Source organism: Hemiscyllium ocellatum, chromosome 9 (genome assembly GCF_020745735.1).
Source record: "Hemiscyllium ocellatum isolate sHemOce1 chromosome 9, sHemOce1.pat.X.cur, whole genome shotgun sequence".
NCBI classification, from domain to species: Eukaryota; Metazoa; Chordata; class Chondrichthyes; order Orectolobiformes; family Hemiscylliidae; genus Hemiscyllium; species Hemiscyllium ocellatum.
This window is the reverse complement of record NC_083409.1, coordinates 15,923,484-15,937,410: the sequence shown is the minus strand read 5'-3', so window position 1 is coordinate 15,937,410 and position 13,927 is coordinate 15,923,484. Positions and strand designations below refer to the sequence as shown.

Here is a 13,927-nt window from a genome sequence, read left to right as displayed (position 1 = left end):
CATCAATGACTCTGAGACAGAGAGAGAGAGAGAGAGAGAGAGAGAAGAGGAAGTGTGAGGGGCTGACGTGGCTCTCTCTGCCTGATGCCATTTACATACTGAGGAACACCCAGTCAGACTCTCACAGGCTGCAGCTTTATAAAGCAGAGCCCAGTGAAGGGAGAGTTTATCAGGAACCAGGCACAGGGACAGGAGCACACACCATGATTTCACACATCCAGCTGATCTGGCCCCTGGCATTCTGTGTCGCAGGTACAAATCTCTCTCCTTCCACCTTGAATCTTTAGCTGCTCTCCATTTCACTCCAATTCCACTGACTTGTGATTGAAGGGAAAATGCTGAAACCAGAGGAATGCTCAGTGTCTCCAACAATCTCTCATTTGACAGGCTCTTTGTGTGACAGTTCTGACTTCACTGTGTTTCTCTCTGACCCCTCAGGTATCAGTGGGGACATCACCATGACCCAGTCTCCCCCGGTGCTGTCAGTGGGACTGGGCCAGACCGCAACCATCACCTGTAAGGCCAGTCAAAGCATTAGCAGCTACCTTGCTTGGTACCAGCAGCGAGAAGGTCAGAAACCCTCTCTCCTGATCTATTATGCAACAACTCGATTCACAGGAGTCTCCGATCGATTCACCGGCAGTGGATCAGGGACCAGTTTCACCCTGACAATCAGCAACGTTCAGAATGAGGATGTCGCTGACTATTACTGTCAGCAGTATAGCAGCTACCCTCAACACAGTGACACAGAGCTGTACAAAAACCTCAACACGCACAACACCACCTCCTGGACTGACACATCGCACAGTTACATAAAATGTATAATAATGAACACACAGTCTCACCGCCTGAAGTGATATATCCAGTTAGATCTGAATGAAACTGATCAAATTACCCCAAACTGGGATTTCCACTGTCCACGGCACACTCCAGTCCCTGTGGTGTCTCAACGCTCACTGAAGGCCTCAAGTTTCCCTCTTACACTCCATGGCCACATGTGAAGAGCTGCCTCAAGATTTAACATCGAAAAATAAATTTCACAAACCTCCCGAGCCCAGCTGGAAACAACCCAGAGAGACAGAGAGAGAAAGACACATGAATGAGGGAGAGACAGAGAGGGGCAGGGAGAGGGTGAGAGTGAGCGATAGACACACAGAGACAGAGAGAGGTTGACAGTGATAAGAGGGAAGCAGAGAGCTGAGGTTTTTGTACAGCCTCTGCACTGGGAGCTCTCACTGTGGCTTACGTTCGGTAAAGGAACCAAGCTCAGACTGAGTAAGTAAACCTCAATCCTCTGTTATTAACCCTTTCAATACTGAAACACACTTTCTAAAATACAGTTGCTGATTTGTTGAAGGTGTTAGTGGGAAGCTGCAGTGAATGAAATGGTTGATTGAGGAGCACTGTGTCTAACAGGGTGTCCAGCTGTATTTCTTTACTTTCATGCCCTCTTTAAAAAAAGCAAGATATAAGTCAGTAAGTTTTACTCACCGTGTGGAGGAGCTCTGTCCATTTGCAGCCTGTGGTCCCATTCCTGCAGCATGGAGTGAAATCAGTGAGTAGCCTCCTGCCAGTCTCAGTGTGACGGACACGGGGCAGAGTTTGATGTGAGCTCTGGCTCCCTGTCCCAGTCTCTGATCTCACTGACCTCAGCAGCAGCAGCAGCAGCAGCAGCAGCAGCAGCAGCACAGTGAGACACCGAGCTCCCACCTCCCCCAGCTTTAACTCTGCTCAATCACACAATCACAGAATTGTTACAGTGCACAAGGAGGCCATTCCACCCATCCTGTCTGGACTAGCTCTCCGAATGAGCAATTCACTGAGTGTCATTCTCCTGCCTTCTCCCTGTCACCCTGCACATTGTTCCTTTTCAGATAACAGTCTCATTCCCTTCGGAATGTTTCAATTGAAGCTGCCTCCACCACACTCTCAGGCAGTGCATTCCACACCTTAACCACCCACTGGCTGAAAATGTTTTCCCTCATCTCACTTTTCTTACTTTTCCAATTACTTTCAATCTGTGGCCTCTCGGTCTCAATCCTTTCACAAGTGGAATCATTTTCTCCCTATTTACTCTGTTCCAGGCCCCTCCTGATTTTGAATTTCTGGAACAATTCTCCTCGCTGCCTTCTCCAAAGACTTGAAGGTGCCGGTGTTGGACTGGGGTGGACAAAGTTAAAAATCACACAACACCAGGTTATAGTCCAACAGGGGGTTTATTTGGAAGCACTAGCTTTCGGAGCGCCCCTCCTTCATCAAATGGTTGTCAGCGGCGTTCCAAAAGCTAGTGCTTCCACATTAACCTGTTGGACTATAACCTGATGTTGTGTGATCTGTAACTTTCTCCAAAGAAGACAGTCCCAAATTCTCCAATCTATCTTCATAACTGATATTCCTCATCCCTGGAATGATCTTTGTGCATATGTTTGCCAGCTCTACAAAACATTCACCTCCTTCCTGCATTATTCACATTATTTATGTCCCTCATGATTTTATAAACCTCTATAAGGTCACTCCTCAGCCTCCGGCACTTCAGGGTAAAAGATCTCAGCTTTTCCAGCCTCTAATGGTCACGGAGTCATACAGCGTGGAAACAGATCTTTCAGTCTAACTTCTCCATGCTAACTAGATATCCAAAACTGACCTCATCCCATTTGCCAGCATTTAGCCCACATCCCTCTAAACCCTTCCTATTCATGTACCCATCCAAACATCTTTTAAATGTTATAATTGTATCCGTCTCCAGCACTTTCTCTGACAGCTCGATCCGTACACGCACCACCCTCTGTGTGACAAGTTACCCCTCAGGTCCCTTTTGGATCTTTTGCCTCTCATCTTAAACCTATACCCTCTAGTTTTGGATTCCCTTTCCCAAGGCAAAGACCTGGGATGTACACCCTGTCCATGCCCGTCATGATTTTATAAACATCTATAAGGCCACCCCTCAGTCTCCGATCCTGCAGGAAAAATAACCCGTCTATTGAGCCTCTTCCGACAGCTCAAACCCTCCAGTTCCAGGCAACATCCATGTAAATCTTTTCTGCAGAATTTTAAGTTTAACAGCATCCTTCCTATCACAGGATGATCAGAATTGTTGACATTATTCCCAAAGTAGCCTCACCAATTTCCTGTACAGCTGCAAATGATGTCCCAACTCTGATACTTAGTGCAGTGACCAATAAAGGCAAGTGTACCCAACACCTTCTTCATCTCCCTGTCTCCCTGTGACTCCACTGTCAAGGAATAATGCCCCTGCCCCTGCCCCTGCACCTGCCCCTGCCCCTGCACCCTGCCCCTGCCCCTGCCCCTGCCCCTGCACCCTGAGGTCACTTTGTTGAGCAACACTCCACAGGGCCCCACCATTAACAGTATAAGTCCTGCCCTGGTTTGACTTTCCAAAATGCAACATCTCACATTTATCTAAATTGAACTCCATTTGTCACACGTTTAGATCAGAGTGGTGCTGGAAAAGCACAGCAGGTCAGGCAACATCCGAGGAGCAGGAAAATCGACGTTTCGGGCAAAAGCCCTTCATCAGTATTCCTCTAGCCGAAAAGTCGATTTTTCTGCTCCTCGGATGCTGCCTGACATGCTGTGCTTTTCCAGCACCACTCTGATCTAAACTCTGGTTTCCAGCATCTGCAGTCTGCACTTTTGTCCATTTGCCACACCTCTGCCCATTTCCCCAAATGATCAAGGTCCCACTGTACTCTCAGATAAGCTTCTTCACTATCCACTGTACCACCAATTTTGGGGTCATTTACAAACTCGCCATAATTCCTATATTCACATCCAAATCATTTATTTAAATGATGAAAAGCCATGGACCCAGCACCAATCCTTGTGGCACACAGCTGACATCTGATCTCCAGTCTGAAAAGCAACCACTTACCACCACTCTCTGTCTCCTATCTTGAAGTCATTTTTTTTTACCCAAATGGCTAGCTCCCCCTGGATCCCATGTGGCCTAATCTTACTAATCAGTCTATCATGTGGAACCTTGTCAAATGCTTTGCTGAAGTCCATATAGACAGTGTGTACTGTTCTGCCTACATCAATCTTCTCTTCAAACAACCTCAATCACGTTAGTGAGACACGATTACCATGCACAAAACTGCATTGATTGTCCAAATGCATGTAAATCCTGTCCCTCAGAATTCACTCCAATAACTTACCCAGCAATGACATCAGGCTCACTGGTTTATAGTTCCCTGGCTTTTCCTTACAGCCTTTCTTAAATAATGGCTAACATTAGCCAACCTCTCTGGTTCTCCAGAACCTCACTCATGGCTGTCAATCAGAAACATACCTCAGCAAGGGGTCCAGCAATCTCTTTCCTCGCTTTCCACAATGTCCTGGGATACACCTGATCAGGTCCTGGAGATTTATCTACCGTCTTGCACTTTAAGAAATCTTCTTCTATAATGTGGACTTGTGTCAAGACATTACTATTTATTTCCCAAGTTCCCAAATTTCCATGTCTTTCTCCATGATAAATACTGACCTGGAATATTCATTTAAGACCTAAACCATTTCCTGTGGATCCACCCAGAGGTACATTGTTCATCTTCATGGGGCCCTATTCTCTCTCTAGTTACTCTTTTGCCCTTTTCTTATTTACCATAATTCTCCCACTTTTGCCCTTGAGTAAGTTCAGGAATTGTTTGCCCTCCTTCAAATGTATCTCGACTATACCTGGTCCACATCCTCTACTATTCTTTTCAGGACTTTCCTGCCAACCTTTGATCCAACTTTATTCAGATCCGATACATCCATATCCTATAGAAGCTGGCATTTTCCCCAGTGAAGATGTTTGACCCTGAAAAGGCCTTTGTTCTTTTCTACCGTCACCCTCAACTTTGTGATACAATGATCACTCTTCCTTAAGTGTCCTCTCACTGACACGTGATCCACTTGGGCCTCCTCATTTCCAAGATCCAGATCTAGCAGAGCCTCCTTTCTCATTGGACTGGAAACATGCGGCTGGAGAAAATTCACATGAACACACTCTCACGACTCTGGCCCCTCTGTCCTTCACACTGCTACTACCCCAGTCTATATTCAGAAATTAAAGAAATTCCCCCCCCCCCCCAACCCCATTTGTAATGACTATTATATTTGCAGGTCACTGTAAATTCCTTGCAAATGTATTCCTCTAAATCCTTCCCATTGGGTGGTGACTTATTGACTGCACTGATGATTCTGTGGACCTTGGTGTTCCTCTCTGACAGTCCCTCCTGACTCCCACAGCTCTGCCAAGTTAGTTTAAACCCTCTCCAACAGCACGAGTAGATCACCTCAAAGGAGCTCAGTGCCAGCTCTGTTCAGGAGCAACGCTGTCTGGTCTATCCAGGTCCCATCTCCCCCAGACCCAGTCCCGATGTCACAAGAATCTAAAACCCTCCCTCCTGGATCCTCTTTCCAGCCCCACAGTCACTTGTGTTATCCTCCTGCTCCTCTTGTCACTTGCCTGGGGCACTGGGAGTAATCTGAAGATTCCTACTTTTGAGTTCCTGATGTTAATTCCCTTCTGAGCTCCCTAAATTCTGACTGCAGGACTACATCCCTTTTCTCCCTCTGTCACTGGGACCGATGTGGACCACGACTGCTGCCTGTTCCCCCTCTCCCCTCAGGGTGCTCTGCAGTCGCTCAGTGACATCCTTGACGCTGGCACCAGGGAGACAACACACCATCCTGGATTCCCATCTGCAGCTGCAGAAACACCTATCGATGCCCTCAGTCTCAAAATCTCCTTTTACGATCACTCTTCCAGTCTTGCTAATACCACCACCCCCTCACCTCCCCCCCCGCCCCCCCCCACCCAGGCAACCCCCCATTATAGCTGAGTCACCAGTGATGCCATGGACTTGGCTCTGGCTGCACTCTCCAGATGAACCATCATTCTCATCAGGATTCTGAACTGTATCCTGGTTGGAGAGTAGGATGCCTGGGGACTCCTATACTAGCTGCCTGATCCTTTTGGACTGTCTGCTGCTCCCCCATTCCCTCTCTCCCTGCATACTCTGAGGCTGCAGAGTGACCACATCTAGAAACGTGCTCTCCACGGAGCTCTCAGCCTCACGGACGCTCCGCACTGACACCAGCTGCTGCTCAAGCTCCAAAACCCAGAGCTCTAACTGCTGTCACAGACCTCACTTCCTGTACTCATGGTATTCCAGGAGCTGGGAAACATTCTGAAATTCCCACATGGATGCACACTCTCTCCACTCTTTGGTTGTCTCTTGGCAAAGTTCTGATGACAAACAGCTCCAGCAGGGCTCACAGTCCAGTGGGTTCAGTGTTCCAAGGTTTTGGGGAAACTCTCCAGAAGTCTTTAAGAAATAGGAGCAGAAATCAGCCATTCAGCCCATTGAATCTGCTCTGCCATTTGATCTTGGCAGATATGCTTCTCACCCCCATTCTCCTGGCTACTCCACAAGAACGTTCGATCCCCTTCACAATCACGAACCTATCTATCTCTGTCTTAAGTACACTCAGTGACTTGGCCTCCCCTGCCCTCTGTAACAATGAGTTCCACAGATTCACCACCTTCTGGCTGAAGAAATTCCTCCTCACCTCAGCTCAAAAGGGTCGGCCCTTCATTCTGAGGCTGTGCCTTGGTTCCCGAGTCTGTCCTGCATCCACTCTATCCAGGCCTATCTGTATTCTGCAAATTTCAATAAGATCCCTCCTCATCCTTCTAAACTCCATTGAGTACAGACCCAGAGTCCTCAACCACGCCTCATATGACAAGCCTTTCATCCCCAGGATCATTCTTGTAAACCCCTCCAATGCCAGCACATTGTTTCTTAGAATATGGGTCCCAAATCTGCTCACAATATTCCAAATGCAGTCTGACCAGAGCCTTACACAGCCTCAGCAGTACATCTCTGCTCTTGTATTCTGGCCCTATTGAAATGAATGCTATCATTTCATTTGCCTTCCCAAGCACAAACTGGACCTGCCTGTTAACCTGAAGGGAAACCTGAATGAGGTTTGTGCTTTAGATTTCCAAAGGCTTTCCTCATTTAGCAAACAGTCTTTGCATCTCTTCTTCCTCCCAAAGTGCACACCCTCACACTGTCACACATTGTGTTCTATCTGCCACTTCTTTGCCCACTCTCCGAGCCTATCCAGGAGATTTTACAGCCTTCCCACTTCCTCAACACTATCTGTCCCTCCACCTACCTCATGTCACCTGCAAACTTAGCAACAATGTCTTCACTTCCTTCATCCAGATTGTTAATGTATAACGTGAATAGTTATGGCCATAACATTGACAACTGCAGAACTCTACTAGTCACCAGCGGCCATTGTTCCTCATGCTCTGCTTTATGCCAACCTGCCAGTCTTCAATCCATGCCACTACATTGCCACTAATACTGTGGGCGCTTATCTTATGTCAAATGCCTTGTGGAAATCCAAAGAGATTACTTCCTCGGACTCTCCTTTGTCTGACTGGCTCATTGCCTCCTCAAAGAATTCTAACAGATTTGCCAGGCATGACGTCTCCTTGATGAAGCCATTGCACTTCCAATCCTCTGCAATTTCATCCTTAAATTGAAGTCTAAAACCTTACCAACAACTGAGTCCTGGCTAACTGGCCTACAATGTCCCACCTTCTACCTCCCTCCCTTCTGAAACAGGGGTGGTATGTGAGCCATTTTCCTGTCCCTTGCCCCCACCAAATCCGTCCCCATCTCACCTCCATACCCTGACTCCATTGATTACTGAAAGATCATCACCAATGCCTCCACAATCTCCTCAGCGATCTCCTTCAGAACACATGGGTGTAGTTCATCCAGTCTGGGTGAGTTATCCACATTCAGACCTTCCAGCTTCCCCAGTACCTCCTCCTTAGTGATGGCCACTACACACCCCTCCGACCCCTGACAGTCTTGAATTACTGGGACACTGCTGGTGTTTTCCATGGTGCAGACTGAGGCAAAATATCTATTCAATTCCTCTGCTATTCCTTCATTTCCTGTTATTCTTTCTCCAGCCTCATTTTCCAGTGATCCATAGTCTATTTTTGACTCCCTCTTCCTTTTTATACACCTGATAAAACTCCTGCAATCTTCTTTTATATTACTGGCTAGATAACTCCCACATTTCACATTCTCCACCCTTAATGCTTTTTCAGTTATCCTCTGCAGGTTTTTAAAGGCTTCCTAATTCTCGGGCTTCCCACTATTCTCCACCACATTGAGTTACCTTTACTCAACTGAAATACTGTTCAATCTGATTGCAGCTTCTCCCTCTCAAACTACAGGGGGAATTCTATCGTATTATGGTCACTTATCCACAGGGATACTTTCACCTTAAACTCACTAATCAAGTTTGCCTCAATACACATCACTGAATCCAGACCTGCCAGTTCCATAATGGCTCAACCACAAGCTGCTCCAAAATCATCGACATTCCATGAAATCCTTTCCTTGAGATACACTACCCAGCCCACCTATCCATTGAAGTCTGCCCTGACATTTTCTGTCTCCTGACTGATTTCCTTCCCCACACTCTGATTACTGCTTGGAGACCTGGACATAACTTGCATCAGATTCTTTATTTATTGCAGTTCCTCAGCTCTACCCACACAGATTCTACACCTTCTAACTCTACATCACTTCTTGCTATTGATTTAATTTCATTTCTCACTAACAAGGCAACTCTTCCCCCTCTGCCCATCTGCCCGTCCTTTTGATAGGACATGCATCCTTGAATATTTAGTTCCCAGCCCGAATTCCCTTTCAGCCATGTCTCTGTGATACCCACAACATTGTACCTGCCAGTTTCAATCTGCACTACAGGCTCATTGTGTATATTGTGTGCATTAAAGTACAACACCCTTAGTCCTGCATTGATTGCCCTCCTTCCCATCATTGTCCCCTTATCTGCTGTGCTTTATGTTCGATTCCTGATCCTTTCCACATTCTCTGTCCTTTTACATCTTCTAGAAACTTGAATAACCTTTCCTGAGCCCTCCTCAACTTTAACTAGTTTAAATTCCTTGGAAACTCAATTTACCTGGATTTGTGACATCACTTTGTCAACCTTACTCAGAATGCTTTGTGCATTTAGATACAAACTCTTTAAGTTTGTTCTATTGTTGATTTTCCCTGCACTTTTATGATCCCTTTGATATTCAAAAATTCCATCCCTTTCTTTTATTTTTTGGTAACAATCAATCCCATCACTAACCAGCAATCCTACCTTCTCCTTTACCTTCCATTTTCTCATTTTCCATCCAACTGAACCAAATTCCTTTCTCTTTGGGTTGAGTTCAGGACAATATTTATCGTTGAGCCAACATCATTATTGGTCTTTGATCTCATTGCTTCTAGTGGGATCTTGCTGTGCAGAAACTGGCTGCCACGTTACTGACATTGCAACAGTGACTGCTTGTCAAACAAAACTGTCTGTAAATGTCTTTGGGAGAGCCTGATGTGTTAAGGGCTGGATTGAAATAAAATTAGAGTCAGAGAGATGGACAGCACAGAATCAGACCCTTTGGTCCAACTCGTCCATGCTGACCAGATATCCGAAATTAATCTAGTCCCACTTGCCAGCATTTGGCCCATATCCCTCTAACATCTTTCTATTTACATACCCATGCCTTTTAAATGTTGTAATTGTCCCAGCCTTCACCACCTCCTCTGGCAGCTCATTCCATACATTTAACTCCCTCTGATTGAAAACGTCCCTTAGGTCCCTTTTAAATCTTTCCCCTGTCACCTTCAGCCTATGCCCTCCAGTTCTGGACTCCCCAACTCTGGAGAAAAAATCTTCTCTATTCACCTTATCTATGCCGCTCATGATTTTATAAACCTCTATACGGTCACCCATCAACCTGCAATGATCCAGGGAAAACAGCCTCAGCCTATTCAGCCTCTCCTTTTCATGTAAACCCTCCAACCTTGGCATCATCCTTGTAAATCATTTTAAGATTCGCAACATTTTTCCTACAGCAAGGAGAACTGAATTGCACACAGTATTCCAAAAGTGCCCTAACCAATGTCCTGTACAGCCGCAACAGCTCCCAACTCCAATACCCAATGCACTGACAAATAAAGGAAAGCAAACCAAATAACTTTGTCACTTCCCTATGTACCTGCAACTTCATCTTCAAGGAACTATTCTTCATTTTTTGGATGAACTGAGAGTCTTTCAGTTGTGAAAGATGCCATTCCATGGCACTATTGGATGAAGAGCAGGCAGTTCCCCCTGGTGTCCCTGGTCAATATTTATCCCCCAGTCAAAATCACTCAGAATGTATTTCTCTGCTAATTATCACATGGGGTTTGGGATCTCGCTGTGCACAGTCTGCTGGAAAGATCCAGTGGGACACCCTGAGTTGGACCCAGGTGCTACACAAGTGCAAGTCTTTCTTGAAGGTTGGAGTCTCCTGATCAGGATCCTCATCCATTGTCTGTGCACTCTCACCTTCCAGGAGTCATGGGGTCATTAGGAGCAGTGACCCTGTCTGACTCTAGGACACTGAGACACTTTGCAGCCTCACCCTTGACCTCAGCCCAATAGTGTGCAGCAAGGTTTGAAATATAATCTAGAATCTTCTACTCAGACACCCCAACGTGATTCTTTCCTGAAGTGTGTGGATCCGAGTCTGCTCCAATGTTCTTGGATAAAGTTCTCCTGATCTGTGGGTAATCGGAGGTTTGTTAAAGAGATACCACGCTCCATCCCACTTTCCAGCTCTTGCTCCATAGCTCTGGAAGTTTTGCTGTTTCAAGTGAACATCTAAGTGTTTTTTCAATGTGATGAGGGTTTCTGCCTCTCCCACCCTTTCAGACAGTGAGTCCCACATCCCACCAAGCTCTGGGTGAAAACAAAGACCCTCAACCCCCCTCTAATCCTGCCCCAACTGATTTCAATCTCTCCCCATGGTTATTGCCCTCTGTGCTGGTGGAAATCAGTCCTTCCTACCCACTCTGTCCAGGCCCCTCATCATTTTACACACCACCATCAAATCTCCCCTCAGCCTCCTGTGTTCCAAAGAAAACAGTCCCAGCCAATCCAATCATTCCGCAAAGCTCAAAGTCCCCACTCCAGACAAACTCCTCCTCTGTCCCCATCTCTAATGGAATCACATCCTTCCTGTATGTGGTGACCAGAACCGTACACAGTTCTCTCACTGTGCTCTAACTGGGGTTTTATACAGTTCCAGAATAAACAAACTCCTTGCTTTCACAGTCAACCAAAAATGAGATAAGGGAGGTGATGGTCTAATGGTGTTATTGCTGAGCTGTTAATCCAGAGATCCAGGTAATGTTCTGGGGACCAGGGTTAGAATCCAGCAGATGGTGGCATTCAAATTCAATCCAAACAAAATCTGCAATTAAGAGTCTAATGATGACCATGAAACCATCGTTGATTGTCAGGAAAAGCATCTGATTCCCTTATGTCCTTTAGGGAAGGAAACTGCCATCCTTACCATGTGACCCCAGACCCACAGCAATGTGGGTGACTCTAAACTGCCCTCTGGGTGATTAGGGATGGGCAATAAATGCTGCCGATCCAGCAATGCCCTCATTCCATCAAGGGAAAAAGAAAAACAGTTTCTCCCATGTGTCTTCTGAACCACCTTACTGACCTGCATTAATCACCATGGCCACATCTTCCACCTCCACACCCATCTGACTTCCAGCTTCAACATGATGAGAGACATTCCTTCATTATCTGAGAAACAGATAGAAACATCAAACACAGGAGCAGCAGTAGGCCATTCGGCCCTTCAAGGCCTGCTCCACCCTTCAATATGATCATGGCTGTTCATCCAACACAGTCCCCTGTTCCTACTTTCTCCCCACATTCTTTGATCCCTTTAATCCTAAGAACTGTATCTAATTCCTTCTTAAATACACATTGCATCTAATTCCCTTTTGCTGGAAAAATGGATGACAATTATTGGGTTGTTGTTTTTTGACCAGTATGGACACAATGGGCTGATGGGTCTTTTGGGCCCCTATGACTCTATTGTTATTTATTATGAATAACTGGGTACCAAGGGCTGACCCTGTGGCACCCTAAGTTGTTATTACCTGCCATTCAGAAAAAGACTCATTCTTTCTGTGCTGCCTGCCAACCAGTTCCCAATCCATGTCAGTACGTGAACCCCAATCCTCTTGTTCATTTGGTCTAGATCTGGGAGTCCCACCCTTACTCATTGTGGGAACAGATTCTGAACAGTCTGTCTCATCCTTTGAGGGCTCCCACTGCCCTGACACTGATTTCCCATCATGCCATTGGTTCCGATCCACTTTTACCAAAGCACCACACAGTTTAGTAAAATGAAAACTTTTACACTTGCTCCATGGTTCTCCATTTCCATCCCTACTCTCAATCTCACTGAGTTCTAATCAGTGTCACTAAAATGCTCCCCCATCGATAGCCCTTCCAGCTTCCCACATTCATTCCATAACTGATGGTCCAAAATTGTCCCTTCTCTCTCTGCTGCTTCACCATCACCTTCTCAGGGACATCTAGAGACGGTAATGAATGCTGGCCCTGCCAGTGACACTCAGATCGCAAGAAGCAATTTGAACAGTGTCTGTTCTTTTGTCGGGTTTATTCTGTATTGACTAAGAATGTTCAAAAAGACCGTATTGCCAGTGAATATTGTGAGGGTTGAATTCCCTTCAAAAGGCAGGGATTAAAATTGTTTCTTTTGTCTTTCAGTCCGTGACAACTCTCAGCCCAAGCTGACCCTGCTGCCCCCCTCCCCTGAGCAGATTAATGCCAAGGACACTGCCACCCTGGTGTGCCTTGCCAATCACTTTTATCCCGATGAGCTGGAGGTGCAGTGGAAGAAAGACGGTGCAGTCATTTCGGACGGGGTTCAGACCAGCAACTACCTGCGAGCTTCGGACAGCACCTACAGTGTCAGCAGCCTGCTGACCCTCTCTGGGTCTGACTGGGAGTCCAACGCTCGCTTCTCCTGTGCCCTCACCCACGTGACCCTCCCCTCTCCCCTCAGCAAGAGCATCAGGAGATCAGAATGTGTTTAGAGTGTTGGAGACAGTCCACAGAGGAGACACAACTTTAAATAGAACAGGGCTGAGCTGGCAGGACAAAGGTCATTGTCAGCACTGAATTTCAACTCTCTTCCTTCTCAGGACTGCTCAGAGACACTTCTGAGGTTTGGATATTAAAGCAGGTCATTGCAACAGTGTCGAGGGAGCTTTACGCTGTGTCAAACCCCATGCTGTCCCTGTTCTGGGAGTGTTTGATGGGGACAGAGTTGACTTGTGATGCCAAGTAAAATCTCTTGAAGTTGCTGAAGACTGTCAGCTGTACAAAACAATGTGAACCTCAGAATTCTCTGCTTCAATAAACCAGATCTTCTTCCTGCTTAGCTCTCAGTTCCAATTTAAGGTTTTGTCACTGTTTAAAGGGACAGGATTCTCATGTTATTGAGCAATTCTCCACAAATGTTTTCCTTAAACGCCATTGTGGCTGTGAATTTGAGCAGCTTCCTCTGTCTGGGCTGTTAAATGCAGTTTTTTTTCTGTCAATGTGAATGTGGAAAAGGGAATAAAGGTGAAGATTCAGTCTCTGTCTGGTGTATGCTTTGGAAATAGATGACCTTCCCCGCCCCCCAGTTGATTGGCTGCATTTCAGCAGGTCATTGTAAAGATTGCCTGGTTGGCATGTTAATCAATTGCAATCATCAATCATTAATCATTTTCAAATGATCCCTTTGATCAGGAATTTATGCAGGTTACAAGATTCCAAAAAGAACAGAAACTGAAAGCTGTTAGGACTCAATAAGTACAATCTGATGCACTCCCTCTTCACTCTGTTGGTCCAGGTCCAGCTGATGGGATCGCACTGTGCAATCTCTGCTGCATGTTGGGTAGCTGCTGAAACAATCTTCGGCCAATCACTGACATTGTCAGCTGTGTCTCTC

General features: G+C 46.1%; 1 gene segment (V, D, J or C); it reads left to right on the top strand.

The window, feature by feature from the left end:
* Positions 1–203: 203 nt before the first annotated feature.
* On the top strand, positions 204–13,038 carry LOC132818603 (Ig kappa chain V region Mem5-like). The segment is given in 4 exon segments: positions 204–252; positions 439–733; positions 1,241–1,275; positions 12,697–13,038. Coding segments are annotated over 4 exon segments (708 nt in total).
* The last annotated feature ends 889 nt before the right edge of the window (positions 13,039–13,927 follow it).